The 16813-nt window shown below is 35.6% G+C and overlaps 1 protein-coding gene across 1 annotated transcript in view; it reads left to right on the forward strand.

Moving 5' to 3' along the window:
• The window catches only part of POSH (SH3 domain containing ring finger posh), a 552023-nt gene that overhangs the window by 207809 nt on the left and 327401 nt on the right, over positions 1-16813 (forward strand). The window contains exon 6 of the mRNA XM_090395956.1: positions 12352-12392. Within this exon, the coding sequence (XP_090252082.1) occupies positions 12352-12392 (41 nt within the window). The remainder of the gene's footprint in view (positions 1-12351; positions 12393-16813) is intronic.

Here is a 16813-nt window from a genome sequence, read left to right on the forward strand (position 1 = left end):
TTTTTCATCTGCATATCCTGTTTGATTTCATTAGTCATCCAATTTACACCAAAAAGAGTTATTTTTTTTATTTGTGGTATTGCAACCTGTCATTGCTGCTGATAAATATTTCTTCACCTTCTCTTACACACGGGTAATATCTCTTCCTTCCAATTCTTCCATCCATGGAATCACTTGAAGCTGATTTCTAAGATTATTATAATCATCTATCTTAAAAATCCAAATCTCTGTGATACCTCTATATATATCTAACCATCATAGGTTCAGAAGATTCAGATCTTCTGATGCTAGAACCAAATCCAAAACTTATTTGTCATATTCACTCTTCTAACCTGTGATCCTGAAGAATTCCAGAAATTACTTTCCCGTACTATTGTGTGCTGTTTATACTGTATTAACTATAACAGTATAAACCGCTAAGTTTATACTGTTATAGTTAAAATCTCTCACAGTGATGACTCATTTTGCACTGAGTAAACTTTCTTTTAAGGTTACACGGTGGTCAGCATTCATTCTGAAAAATTTATTATTATGATTATTATTATTTGACACATCCAGGGAGTCCAAGGACTCATCAAGGGGAGGGCACCTGCTCTACAACTCTGTCTCCACCAACTGACCACAACCACACCAACGCCATCTACAGCCGACCACCACCACATTTTTCCGCAAACCATCACAAAAATCCATGCCCACAGCAGGATTTGAACCCCTCAGCCTGTTGGCTGGAGAGCAGATACACTAACCACTCTGCCTGCCAGGCTGGCTGGAGACAAAAACTACAATCCTACAAACAATATCAAAAACAAAACAACACAATTAATCAAGTCAGTGATCATGTGGCCAGAGGAAACAATTAAAAAGCTATTATTGCATTATGCTTGTGCTCCCAGAATTTATGGCCTGCCTAAAATACACAAAATAAGCATGCCACAACCGATAGTTGAAGGAATCAACAGCCCCACTTAGCCAAGAAACTAGCAGCTACACTCAAGGAGTTGGTAGGTCATTCCTTCTCCTACATAAAAAATGCATAACACTTCATTAACAAAATTAAAAACATCACACTCGACAATGAAAATATAGTGTCATGTAGCTTATGTCCGGTGCAATGTATGTTTTCCTGATGGCCTCGATACAGAGGTTGAAACATTGAGTGTTATTTTCATAACTAAAAGTAAAGTAATTACTCCACGTGTTTTTGTCTCCATAATTTCTTCACAATAAACTTTTTAAACATCTCTGGACACAAAGAGTGAACGTGATTAAATTAAATCACGTTCACTCTTTGTGTCCAGAGCAACGTGATTTAATTTAAAGTAGCATCAGCAGCAGTATTACCATTTGTAATCATTCATGACTTTATGAAACTTCCTTTATAAAATATGTTTGGGTTTCCATAAAAATAATATATTTTTTAAGGAAAGAGATGTAAGAATTATGAAAAAAGTATATTAAATATGTCTTAGTAGTGAATATGATATAAACATCATCTGTTTGTTTATAGAGATATGTTAATTGTAGCACAACATACAATTAAATAAAACATTGTTTATTTGTTTGTTGACAAAAATTCAACCCATAACATCTGTTAAGAAAAAATAAAATTTTAACATATTATATATTGAATTTTTGTCACTAAAATTATGGTGTATTACAAACTCTTCCTGTGTTAAGGATTTGCTGCAGTGAACATTGACTGTAATTTGCTTTGGATTCATCCTTAAATTATCTAATGAATGATGCCATTCTAAGTTGTCTGGAAGTTATATCAGAAGCCTAACAGTTTCAGCTTTAAAAAAATGCATCAAAGAATTTGGATTTTTTTAATAACAAAAGTATCAGTTATATTGCTCTTACTTATTTGAGGTATATTTATGTTTGCTGTAATATTTGGTGCACACACATTGATTTGAGATTTATGTTTGCTACAAATTATTATTTCGTGCTCTTGCTTCTCTCTCTCTCTGCAACTGTACTCCCACAGTTCAGTAATAAAATTCATAATAATACTCTGGTTCTTTTCAATTGTTTTGATGTATATCATTACAGTGCATATAGGAGGAACTGAACTATGTTTTCTTACGAGTTGGATAGATGTAGCAAAGATTAACCAGGTATAATATTACATGAACATGTGTTTTTCTCTAACCACACCTGCAAAACAGATAATGCAGTTAACAAACATAGTAAGTGTCCTTGTGATCTTGATCATCATTGGCTCTACTGTAATTCTAAACATTCCCAAACCATGAACACTCAGCAGCACTTTCTTGCAATTTACAAGTGTTATAAAGCGAGCCAAAATTTATTCCTTCACATTTTGTGAACTGCCTGTATAGGGGACCCTGCCATGGTATAGAGCCAACCGGTTCTGAGAGTTCTCAGTGGCAGGGTGAGCCTGTTACTGAGGAGAACAATGCTGAGTTTTTGGAGTTTTACCTGTACTTGAATGTTCAATAAAGGGCAAAACCGGTCTGGGTAGTGTCCCTTTCCTTAATGCATAGCATTATACATGTCTGCAAGGAGATGTGCTTTGCATTATGGGAGATACTAAGACAAGGAGTGATGAGAGCTTGGTCCACCTTTACCACAAGTTGTCTCAGTCCTGAAGATACTTCAGGTGCAAACTTTGTTTGCTTACACTTGGATAAAGGATTAAACTAAATTTATTATTTTGGCTTGGTTGGCTGAGAGGTTAGCTTATCTCCTCTCCAGCCAAAAGGCTGCGGGTTTGAATCCCACTGTGGGCATAGATGTTTGTGATTGTCTGTGGAAATACTAGTGGTGGTGGTGGTGGGGGGCAGTAGATGATGATGGTAGTTGCGGTCCATTGTACTTGGAAACATATTTTATAAAGGGAGTTTCACAAATGGTAATATTTCTGATGCTACTTTAAATTAAAAAAAAAAAGGTAACAAATCATCTCGCAACAGAGGAAAACACCATTTCTAATTGAGTGGTGGAGACGGAGCTGTCGAGTAGATGCCCTCCCTCAATGACTCTTTGGACTCCATGGAGGGATTACATAATAATAATATTTATTAACTGAAAATAGTAACCCAGGTTCATGTTGATGTGGTTATTATTTTTTGTCTCCATTTATGATGATTGTGTAGTGAATCCCACATTTACTTCTGCTGCATTACTAAATGTGTGTGATTCATTACTAAATGTAGTGAATCATACATTTAGTAATGCAGCAGAAGTAGACTTTGATAATTTTTTCATCTGAATATGAATATATATACCTACAAAGAATATGAATCATAACATGAAATGAAGGTGCTAAATGTGGTCTTAATAAGAGAAATATGGTCAAGAATAAGTGATCTTTCTTCTTTCTCTTTTTTTTTTTCTTACATAATTTTTTTTAATGCAAATCTCACCCACAAAAAAAAAAAAAAAGTTAAAATATTTCATGCATTAGAACTAACGGTGAGATAATCCAGAAATTACCCGTTTTATTTTTAGGAAGCAGGTGGTAATCTCACACGAGGTGAAGAAATGTACAGTCTAAAAGATGCTACATGAATAATTCCTACATTGCTTATATCTTTCCACCATTTCACTCTTTGAATTTTTTTTAATTCAGATAACTACGTAACATGGCTTCATGCAAAAGGAGGACCACTATCATTTGCAAGCTCACAAGGACCTGTGAGAAAATAGCATTTTTTGTCATTTCAATCAGTGATAGAAAAAAATATCAGAATCTGCATAGAGTTTGCAGGGCATTTTCTTCTAAAAGAAGAGAACAAAATGAATCTGTCACCAGTGTCTCTAAAATTATGGAAAATTTTTTAAGAAATTCTATGAATTTTTTATTTTGTACATATTTTGAATACTTATATTCTTGATCGCTTTTTATAAAAAAGAAAAAAGAAAGAAAGATGTATTATTATTTTGTAAATGAAGTTTTTTTGGAATTTTTTATAAAATACAATTTATAGTTAATTAAAAAAAATTGTTAAATGGATTAAGCTTACTTTAGTAAAAAAGAAATGTTGGATTTTTCCATGGGCATGACTCAATTTTATTTTCATATGGTGGATCAAATGGAGCAATGAGAATAATGCTGTATGAATGGGTATTTGATACTTTGGCAGGGTCTTTAAATTTGTACTGAGATGCTGTACATTGATATTCATATATACACTTAAAAAACTTCATTTTTCTGATAAGAGGTTATCGATTCTGTAACTGATGGCTTCATGTATTGATTGGTTGACCACCTAGGCTCAGTAACAGGATCAGCTAACCAAATGTGTAAGTAGAAGATTTAATTGCTACAGACTCAGCTGGCTTCACCAAAGTTCAGTATTTTTTTTTTTTTTTTTAATGTTAGCTCCTACCCACCCAAGCTTGTAAATGTACAATACTAAAAAAAGATGCTCACTATAGCAAACCTCTAGAGACCAAAGACACAGTTTCTTATAGCACAAGGTTTGCTATAGTGAATTTGGGCAAAAAATACTGAACTCTCCACATGCTCTCCATTCCTGTGAAACTAAGAAAATGGCAGGAAAGAGAGCAAAAGAAATAGCAGAAACAGAACAAAGAAAATTGTGGAAACAGAGTGAAGAATAGAGTGAGAAATATGATAACTAATAATTAAGGAATTGACAGCGTACACTAGAAATATAAATTAAAAACAAATTTAATAAATACTTTCCGATATTTCGGCAACATCACGTTGCCATCTTCTTGGTAACTTAAAATAAAGAACAGGTGCACAGCACATGAGAAATGAAGCGAGGAAGCTACTGTTTTCCTAAACTCCCTTTACTTCAGGAGCAAATTACCGCTACACGCGGTTCTCTAGCTGACATAAACAGAGCTATTTTAGCGCTAGAGAATGAGCTTTCAAATACACTTAATCACGAACTTTGGTCAATTCTACATGACATCTTGTGTACTGCGGCAAATAAAGAATTTGAACGAATATGGAGTCGACATATCAACAAGTGTGATAAACTAAAAAAGAACTCTACGTCCAAACAGAAACTACAAACCAACACTGTAGTTAACCTTTCGTCAGTTACCTTGAAGCCTGAAGCACTCAACGCTCTGTCACGTGGTCGCAACTTCGCCATTGCTCCTAGGAAATTACTGGCTGAGGAATTCATGATCCAGATTGAACGCGGGATTCGCCACCTTCCAAACCACATCGCCAACGATATTAGATTGGATATAGCCTGTGTTCTCACAAAAACAAAGCCACCAAAAACCAACATATTCATTAGTGAATACAAGTCACTACAAGAATTGAAGAAAAACAAAGAAATAGTTATCACCAAAGCGGATAAGGGGAACGCTACTGTGGTACTCAATAATGACAACACAGGTAAGCTTAAGGCTTTACTATTAGATCGAGCTACTTACCTCCCCATTCGATACAATCCCACCAACTCACAAATTAGAAAACTCCATAGGCTCCTTAAGAAGGTTACTTCTTGGTCTGTGGAGATCATTAACAGACTAAAACCATATAACTTTAGACCCCCCTCCCCTCCGTATATATGGGCTCCCAAAAATACAAAGAAAATGTGCCATTACGTCCCATAGTGGATGGCATTGATTCCCTCACTTACAAACTAGCTAAGTATTTAGCCAAAGCGCTCTCACACTATACTGGCAATACACCATCACACATAAAAAAACTCAGCCCACTTCAAAGTGAGTATAGAAAACCTTATACTCCAACATAATGACATAATGGTCAGTTTTGACATCTCCTTATTCACAAATGTCCCCCTCAAAGAAACCTTAGAGCTAATCCAAGCTAAATTTCCTCCTGATATCTCAGCCCTATTTCAGTTCACAGTGAACTCAGGCTATTTCGTTTGGCAGAAAAAATTCTACAAACAGATAGAGGGGACAGCCATGGGTTCACCACTTTCCCCACCCTTGGCCAACTTCTTTATGGAGACTTTTGAAGAGGAAAGCCTTAAACTCAGCTTCACAAAAACCTGCCATATGGCTTTGCTACGTTGATGATGTGTTCGCTATTTGGCCACATGGCTCTGAAACACTCCTCTCCGTAATGCACTTAAACAACCAACACCCCAGAATCAAGTTCACCCTGGAAAAAGAGGAAAACAACAGCCTCCCTTTCCTAGACACACTAGTCACCCGACAGCCTGATGGAACCTTGGTTTTCTCAGTTTATAGAACACTCACCCATACAGGCAGGTACATTCACCAACAGTGCCCCCCCCCACACACAACAATATGGAGTTATTAAGACACTATTCAACAGGGTATAACTTATCTGTTCAAATGATGAAGCCCTAACCACTGAACTAAATCACATCCTTAACACTTTCTCTGCCAATGGCTACCTCCCAAAAAAAATCCAAAAAATACTTAAACCAGTTATTCACAACCCCCCCCCCCCCCCCCTTCACAATAAAGATTACTCTAAATCCATCACTATCCCCTACATCCGAGGCAGCTCGGAAAAAATCAACAAAATCCTAAAAAAAAAACATGACTTAACCACCTGTTACAGACCAGCTCTGAAACATTCCTCTCCGTAACGCACTTAAACAACCAACACCCCAAAATCAAGTTCACCCTGGAAAAAGAGGAAAACAACAGCCTCCCTTTCCTAGACACATAGTCACCCGCCAGCCTGATGGAACCTTGGTTTTCTCAGTTTATAGAAAACCCACCCATACAGGCAGGTACATTCACCAACAATCCCCCCCCCCCCCCACAACAATATGGAGTTATTAAGACACTATTCAACAGGACAAAACTTATCTGTTTAAATGATCAAGCCCTAGCCACTGAAAATCCAAAAAATACTTAAACCAGTTATCCACAACCCACCTCCCCCCCCATTCACAAAAAAAGATTACTCTAAATCCATCACCATTCCCTACATCCGAGGCACCTCGGAAAAAATCAACAGAATCCTAAAAAAACATGACTTAACCACCTGTTACAGACCATATAGAAAATTGGCATCCCTTATCCACTCCACTAAAGACCAACTACTTCCCCTAGACCTACCTGGTGTATACCAGGTCCCTTGCAGCTGTAAATTGTCCTACTTTGGCCAAACAGGCAGGACAGCAAATATCAGAATCTCAGAACACAAGGACTACATCCGATTTCACCAGTACAGCCACTCTGGGCTTGCAGACCATGCTCTGGATACCTGCCACAGAATAAGGTGGAAGAAAGCCACAGTAATACACCACAGCAAGTTCAAATATGAAAGACTATTCATGGAATCAGCCTCAGCCCTTAGGAACATGCCAAAACTCAACAAATTTGGGTGCATAAGACTGCCCCAAATTTGGGAAACATATATCAGAAGAACTTCAACCCAAAGGCCAATAACTACCAATATAGCCCACCAGGGTGCACCATCAGGACTTTACGAAAACGGTAGCTTCCTCACTTCGTTTTTCATGTGCTGTTATGTAGCGCTTGCATGCACCTGTTCTTTATTTTAAGTTCCCAAGAAGATGGCAACGTGACGTTGGCGAAATATCGGAAAGTATTTATTAAATTTGTTTTTAATTTATATTTCTAGTGTATGCTGTCAATTCCTTAATTATTAGTTATCATGTTTAACCAGCGTATAAACCTTTCAACAAGAGTGAGAAATAGAACAATGGAAATCATAGATTATGACAGAACATCAAGACAGTTTGAAAAGATACAGATAAACAGTAATGGGAGACATAAGAAAGAACTATAACAGTATTATTATTATTATTATTATTATTTAGGCCTCCATGGAGTCACAGGACTCATCGTGGGATGCGCACCTTATCCTAGAAAACACAAAGTTTATCATACTACTCATTGACTCTTTGTGCTCTCACCACTCTATCAGGCAATGCATTCAATCACTCTCCATGCAAAAAAAAAGTGGTGGAGACGGAGCTGTAGAGTAGATGTAGATCCATACCCTCTCTCATGACTTCCTTTCGTAACATCCGGGAATGGCCCCTTGTCCTCTCTCCTTTCCCCTGTTCCACAAAACGAAAGAACTTCCCAGTATCAAACCTGTAACTACCTCTCAACAGTTTAAAAGTCTCAATCATATCACCTCTCCTTCTTCTAACTACCAAACTCTGCATTCTACATTCTCTCAGCCTATCTTCATATCTAACATTGTACAGTCCTGATACACCTTTGTTATCCACCTCTGCACTCTTTCCATGGTTAATTTATCCTCTTCAAATCCTGGGGACCAAATTAGAGCACAGTAGTCCAGATGTGGTCTGATCTAGGCTTTATATAATGGAATGACAACTCTTATTTCTGCAGGTCAGCATCCCTCTCAGTATTGCAGCAGTCCCCTGGGTTATCTTCACTTCCTTTGCAATATGTTCCCTGAATTTCAGGTTTCATCAATCATCACCCTCCAATCCCTTGCCTCCTCCCACTTCTTACATTTCCTCCAACAGAGTATGCAGCCTCCCATCGATGTATTCCAAACTTCAAGACTTTACATTTAGCTGAATTAAACTGATTCCCCATTTGTTTGCCCATCTGTCCAGTTTTTTCAAATCCTCTTGCAGGGCTACCACACCTTCACTTTTACTAATAACCCTTCCCAGTTTCACATCATCTGCAAATAACTGAATATCCCCCTGCATTCCATTGAGAGTGTCATTAATATGAAGGTTAAACAATACAGGTCCCAGTACTGAGCCCTGTGAGACCCCCACTTGTAACCTTCTGCCTCCCTGATACTGCTCCCCGATACAGAACTCTCCCATGGAGAGTTGTGTATATAGCCAATCCCCAATCCATTTACTAACCTTGACATCTAAACCCCTGTACTGGGTTTAGACTTAAATGTCAGCTCATAATGTGGTACCCTATCAAATGCCTTTGTAAAATCCCAAAAAATCACAGAATATGCCTTTCCCTTATCAACCTCTCTTGTCACTTTATTATAAAAGGCAATCATATTACTAAAACAAGAGCACTCCTTGACAAATCCATGCTGCATGCTGATTCTCACAGATAACATTACCCTCATCTGCCCAATGCCATATATGATCTGTCACTACTTCTCCAAGATATTAACAAGTACTGATAAAATACAAACTGGTCTATAGTTTCACACTTTCAGTCTGCTACCACCTTCTGCAGTGCTGCTGTATTACACTCATTCCACTCCTTGGGTACCTTTCCCATGGGCAGACTTTCATTGAAAAGCCAGGTCAACAGAGCTGTCAGTTCTTTAGCACATTCTCTCAAAACTTGTTGTGAAATCCCATCCAGAGTACTCAGTATTTGAAACACACTCTTCTTGCATTTCTAAACCTTGAACCTACCCTGTTCATCCTGTAGAAGTAGGTTTTAATACTCTAAAACCCACTTCTCCAGGATGAAATATCCCAATAAATTGTTCATTGAACACAGTGGCCCCTCGTGGCTTGAAATCATGGGGGGTGCTGCAACTTTCGAAATATACATACACACTGTTAGTACAGTGTATACATGTTTGAATAAAATATCAAAATTATGGTGAAAATTTTAAAAAAAATTAAACACGAAAAAATATTGTTTATTATTGATGAAATTATACAGTTTGGTATAATTCAAAATTACTTAAAAATAAAATATATTCTTCTTGTTTTGTTTCATGAAAAAATATTGTTTATTATCGATAAAATTATACAGTTTAATATAATTCAAAATTACTTAAAAATAAAACCCATTCCTTTAATTGTAATTAAAGGAATGGATTTACAATTTTTGGACATTACAATTAAATCCTTTAATTATAATGTCCAAATATTTAAAGAGACGGAGTAAACACGATAAGCACTATGAACACTCTACTACTGGCACAAACTGCATATAAACAACAGTAGAACTGCGCAACTGTCCATCTATATGTAACACATATGTTGGTACAGTGGATGGGCTAAGGATTTTTTTATTTTATTTTTATTTTTATTTCATACATAAACCAGATACCCTGCTCTAAAGACCAAACACTCAACTTTTTCAAGCCTCTTCAGGCTCCCAATAAGAGGTGGTAGCTTCACACTGAGCAGTGAAATTCATCTTTCACCTAGAAACAATCGCAAATATCCATGCTACAGAAGGATCCAAACCTGCAGCCTGTTGTTTGGCAAATGAATATACTATCACTCAGTCAGCTAGGCTGATGAGGTCAACCAAGGTGGTTATGGGACTGAACTAAACTTCAGAGATGTAAAATATTGAAACAGATCTATGCTGGCTATTTCATACTGTATGTATGTATTAGGTAGCCTATTTGACAAGCATGCACATATACACACATCCAGTTTGAGGTAGCCTGTATGCATCAATGTTTTATACTTCTGAAGTTTAGTCCAGCTGTTATTATCATCATGGGTATCTAAGGTTATCTAATCACTTTTCAGGAATCTGATGATCAGTAAGTGACCAATAGGTGTTTTTATATTAAAATAATATTTATTAGAGATGTCGTTCGCATTCTATAGTTATCTACATAACTACATGATTTGTTCCATAGTTCCATTGTAGCTTCTTTGGTTAACTGTCTTCACTTGGCATTGAGAAAATAATTCTCAGAAGCTGCATTGGAATTACAGAATATTCAACCGTAAACAGCTGAATAATCATACTGCATGCAAATAACATCTTGGAATGGGGGTGGGGAGAAAGTAAACAAATTGGAATATTAAAGATTCTGTCAGAGAGAGGGGAAAAAAACAATTTCTTCCAGGAATCTGCAGAGTTCTTCATTTTACTTTGTATGGAAATTACACAAATAAGACCATTCTTTCAGCACAAACCACAGGATCAGATTTCGAGGTGGGGGGAGACTGTCAAAGAAATAATATGACAATTGTCTTCACATGTCCAGTTTTGGGAGATGTTTTCTTTAACCTTCAATAACATCACCATGTGATTCCTGGTAGCCAGCTCTTTCCGTTATCTCCCTTTTGAGTAAAGTTTGGGCTAATTTAAATGCATGTGGTGTTTAATCACTTATTTATTTTATTTTTTTGTTTCATTCTCTTTATGTAGCTCCGTTGTCTAGCACTCATGTATATTCCCTTCCCTTCTGTGCAGCTTTCACTCTGAAGTTAGTTGAAAGTTTTTATAACAATTCCGTATAAGATTTATTAACTTACAGCTTATAAATGTCATGGGCAGTCTGAGTTAGGATAAATCTACTCTAGAGAATAAATATAGTTTTCAAACTATTCCAGCTCCACTAAATAGGCTGATTGTCTCAACTGGATGATGGAAATCTTATACCATGTAAACACAATTACAGAACATTTATGTCACAGTGAGATTTGAATCCACAGAACCCTTTGGTTTGAATCCTATCATTGTATAAATGTTTACAAAGCAGAATTGCAAGTCAGTTACATTATCTTCACCCATCAAACCAAAAAAAAAAAAAAAAAAATATTGTATAATTTTTCTTATCTTTGTATAGTTTTAAATTGTTATTATTTTAAACCTAAGATAAGAAAAATTATAGATAAATTTTTCTTATCTTTGTATAGATAAAAGATAAAAAGATAAATTCACTGGCAAACTGCATGTTGCAGTTTACCAGTAAATTTTTTCTGACCCCATACCTGTGTTTTCGAAAATATCAGTATATAGATGTATTTACACCCACAATTAGTGTTTGCTCCATCTACTCAATCTTCATCTTATCCATATTAAAGTAATATTAGTTCAACAATTTTCTTGTCTGGATTCGTGTGAAACTGAGTTCTTTCCTTTTTTTAAAATTATTTTTTTTTATTTATTATTATTATTTTTTCTGGCATTCCTTAAAAAAGGAAATGCTGCAATTTTCCTATGCATCTGTATTCTCCTTTCACTGTGAATAGTGGAAATATGATGCATCTGATGAGGTGTCTAGTTTCTATAAACATTTGAAAATGAAAGTGATGAAACTGAAACTAGAAAGCTGCTATAAGACAATATAAATTTTCTGAAATGTATTAAATATAAATAAACTGATTAATATTTTACTTATATCAATGTTTTTATTTTTGTTTTAATTACAAAAGTAAATCTTAAAATCAGTTGTGTATTTCAATTAAAAGAACTTTTTCATAATGTATCATAAATTAGATTTTTATAAAAATACAGTAAATACAATCAACTCACACTATAGTACACTTGTAGAGATAAAAGGAGTAATTTGTTATAGGGAAAGGTTGTTATATTGAATTTTCTTTACAGAAATTAATGCTATAGGGCCTTTCTAGGACTTTTCCTTGGTTTGTTAGCAAGTTCATTATAACAGTGTTTGCTATAATCAGAGTTGATTGTAGTTGTGCTATGATATACAATTGGTGAAAATAAAAGTTCCTTTTATTTCAGATGAATACTAGTGCACGAGCATTAATGAAGCTTTCTGCCAAGTAAGTATACCTTTTCTAGTGTGATTACAGTGTGATGTCGTAATTATTAAGAGGTGTATTTTTTTTTTTATCAGAGCGACTACTCTTAAAGCATAAGATATCTATATATTATATCTGCAGGTAGCTCTGACTGCTTCAAGTACAGCTTTTTTTTTGTCATTTTTTAAAAATTACTTCTAAATATAAACTGTAATGTGAAAAAAAATATTTACCATATTACCCATAAAAAAAAAATTGACATTACAATCACATACGTTTGCCCATGCCACCAGTTTTTGCTATTTGCTTTTGTTGTTTTTCTCTCTTCATTGTTAGTTGTAATTACTTTTGATTTCTTCATTCTTAGATTTACTTTCATTATATTTATTTTCTTCAGTTCCTTGAGAAAATTTATCACACAAAAATCTGAAATACTGTGCATTTTGAATAAATGATATATATGTAAGGGGTGGGGGGGGGGTTGAAAAGTTCTGATGAAAACAAGTGATATAACCACAAGAAAGAACATACCCCTTCACCCTATGTTTCATCGTATTGTAATAATTTAATAATTACAAGGTTCTATCTCAATTCCTTCATGGTGATTATCACAAATTTTCACCACGTGTGTATATATATAATGCAATTGCTTACCAATATACGTTCTTTAGCATACTAAAATGTCTTATTTATTTCATTATTTGATTATTTGGACAATTCTAATTGTGGCAAGCAATCAGATATATGTTTGATACATATATCTGATTAAGCTTAATTTTTAATACCATATTCGTTGAAGTTATCAAGCAGGAATTTATTTTTTTCATCTTTGGTATTATTCAAAGATCACATGATCTTTGAAGTGTAGTAAGTTTACATTTTAAGTGATTCAGTAGGACAATCACATAGTTTTTATCCATATGGGAACAGTCTGGAAATGCTCTTTCTCATGAACCCTCTTCATTCTAGCATTAGAAAAAGTCACTAGAGAATTAAATGAACAAAAAAGGATGGAAATAAATGGGAACAACATACTATTAATTTATGCTGATGATCTTGTTATCCTTGGAGACTCTTGTGAGGATGTTATACAAACTATGTCTAAGTTAATCAAGGCACTTAAGGTTATGAACTTGTCATAAACCTAGAAAAGACTAAATATACGAGGGTGTGCTGAAAAGTTGTGATAATCACCATGAAGGAATTGAGGTAGAACCATGTAATCTACACATTATTCTTCATATTCTCCACTCTATCATTTGCAGTCCTCTGAAAAAAAAAAAAAGTCTCTTGTTGCACAAACCAGTTCTCAACTGCAGATATGACTTCATCATCTCTGATAAATTTTGTTCCTTTCAGGTGTTTCTTTAATTTTGGGAATAGGAAAAAGTCAGATGGGGCCAGGTCTGGCTGATAGGGTGGGTGAGGCAAACGTTGAAAGCTCAAGTTGTGTATTGTCTGTTGGGTTTCATGAGCAGTGTGAGCTGGTGTGTTGTCCTACAAAAGCAATACACTTCTGTCAGTTTTCCCATTGTATTTTTCCTTCAGAGCTGTTGAATAAACTGCTGTAACAGTTTCACCTTTTTTTTTGAGGTAGTTTGGTAAGGATTACACCATCCATATCCCAAAAGATAATGGCAATAACCTTCCCTGCTGACTTTTGAGTTTGGAACTTCTTTGGCCATGGGGCAACTTTATGTCTCCACTCCACTGACTGCTGTTTGGTCTCTGGGTCATAATGATGAAGTCATGTTTCATCAACAGTCACAATATGAGCCAAAAAATTTGCACCTGATTTCTCATAATGACACAAAAATCCCTTGACAGCTACAAACATTCTCTCTTTTTGTCAGCCATCAAACATTTGGGGACCCACTTCGCTGAGAGCTTCTACATCTCCAGATGTTGGTGGATAATGACCCCAACTCATTCTCTGGATATATACCCACAGTCTTTGCAGTGCTTTTGGCTGATATTTGTCTGTCATTAAAGATCATGGCATGCACTGCATCGATATTTGCAGGAGTGATCACTGTGGAAGGTCTTCCTGACCTGGGCATCCTTAGTCAACAGATGTTGTCTAAGGATGCCCAATTTTAAACTTGCCCACCCACCTGGCAGCTATTGGATATGTTGGGGCACAGTCCCCTAAAGTCTCACACAAAGTTTGGTAAATCTCAGTTGCAGACTTTTCTTGCAGCAAGAAAAACCTGATGTTGAAGACACAGAGACCTTCCACTCCATCTCTGTGTCTTCAAATTGCTTCAAAATCTCTGACATGTCTTCTTATATATCCTAAAAGAAAAAATTATTACAATTTGATGAAACATGGGTGTTAAAGGATTTTAAGGTATGTTCTTTCTTGTGGTTATATCAATTGCTTTAATATCATTTTTGTTCTAGGTGTTTATCAGAACTTTTCAGCCTCCCCTTGTATATGCATTTCAAGGATCCATCGAGACTGATCCAACTAGGTTGTTGATAATTATATCTTTGAGCCAGTGGACATATATAATTATCCACTGGCTCAAAGATAATCAAAGGAGTCGCATTAACATCTACAATGATATGCATCAAAAGATGGAGGAATGAATTAAGTAGGTCAATAGGGGATATTTTGCAATTTTACAACTCCTGAAGTCTAGAATAACAAGCAAATCCAAAGAAAAACTCTCATGATGGATGAATGTGGTAATGAGAAACTTAAGACAGCTGGACGAACACTTTACACCAGATTTAGCTTATGACAAGGACCGATGGTGAAATCTAGGCTTAAATGGTCTATTGAGCTGAAAACAGTTACAGAACTGAGATATACTTTTTTATTTTACAAAATGACACTTTGTTGTTGCTACTGCTAGTTGTACAAGGCATCTGACTCTACTTACTTCTGAAAATTACACCTTAAAAATTATAGGCTTTTTTTGGGAGAGCAAATTTTATGAAAAATTGTAAAAAAATTTAAAAAAATGCAAAATCCCATAAATCATGGTATTAGCATTTGTTCATGCAAAGGAGTAAATGGGTCCTCATTGTTTGCTGCTGGTGATTTCCATTCTTCTTCTTTATACTTTCTTTTTTTTTTTTTTTGTTTGCTTGCATTCCACTCTTTACTTCTCATGAGTCTTTTGGCTTTCCTACTCCAGATGACCATTGCCAGGATTCAGTGCACAACAATTTATTATGAGGTATCCATGCACATCTGGAAAGAGATATCCTGCTGTTGTGCATATACTGTTTTGGCAAGATAAATGGTCTAGCCTGGATCATTTGACTAGTGGTTTTGCCCATTACAAGAGTTAGCAGTGCTTCCCATGGCTTCCTGCAGTGCTAGTCTAGTGTTCAGATAGGTCTGTCACTCCACTTCCATGGACATTTAATTGCTTAATGGATAATGAGTGTCCATATGTGTTTCTTCTTGTATGATTGGTGAGGAGCCATGTTCAGACTTCAGTTCCCTTTTTAAGCATGAATCCTTTATTCTGAAATTTACAAGCTGTCAACCAAGTATAGAAATCATAGAATCATCTAATGATAACAAATTTAAGAAACTAACAGACATCACACACAATGAAATATGATTCAGAATGAAAAGAAATATACACTCGTTTACCATCCTACAGCAGGTAAAACTCCAGTAGGAATAATGTCATCATCATCAAATTCCTGACATGTACCCTCAAAGAGTGTACAGCATATGATAGTACTACATGAAAAATTTACATCATTACTAACTTCCTATATACAATTTTCCTCCAAATAAGTCTATTACTTGTCAAGACTCAAATATTATCATTATCGGATCTTATATTTCTATCGTCTAAGGCACATTGTACCATATAATCCACCTATATCTTGGTCTTCCTCTGGGTCGTTTTCCTGCCAACCAGGCAGAGAACACTTGTTTTGCTAATCTTTCCTTGACCATTCTGTTTAAGTGACCATACCACCTGAGATTAGCTCTGCTAACACATTCCTGGATGCCAACAATGTCATGTTCTTTCCTAATATCCTCGTTTTTAATATGATATTGCCATTGATGCCATTTGTTCATGCCTCTAATCTTTCTCAGGACTCTCATGCCTGCAGTCTCTAGTCTTTGGTCAAGTGTTTTACTTCTGACCCAGCTCTCAGATCCATAAGTTAAAATTGGTTTGAACACTGTCTTGTATACAGCTAATTTAATGTTCCAACTAATTTCTCTCTTATTCCATATGAATTTATTCAATTGACTTCCTACCATACCAGCTTTGTTGATTCTGTTGTCTGTTTCCATTTTTAATTTACCATCTTCACTAAAAATTGTGCCTAAGTAGCTGAAATGTTTTACTTGTTCCACAGGTTCTCCATTCACAACACAGTTGACATTTTCAATGATTCTGCCTATTTTCATTGTCTTTGTCTTTTTATTGCTGACCTTCATACCATATCTATTACAACAG

This window comes from Typopeltis vanoorti, chromosome 7 (genome assembly GCF_054136105.1).
Source record: "Typopeltis vanoorti isolate ZY-2024b chromosome 7, IOZ_Tvanoo_1.0, whole genome shotgun sequence".
Lineage (NCBI taxonomy): Eukaryota > Metazoa > Arthropoda > Arachnida > Uropygi > Thelyphonidae > Typopeltis > Typopeltis vanoorti.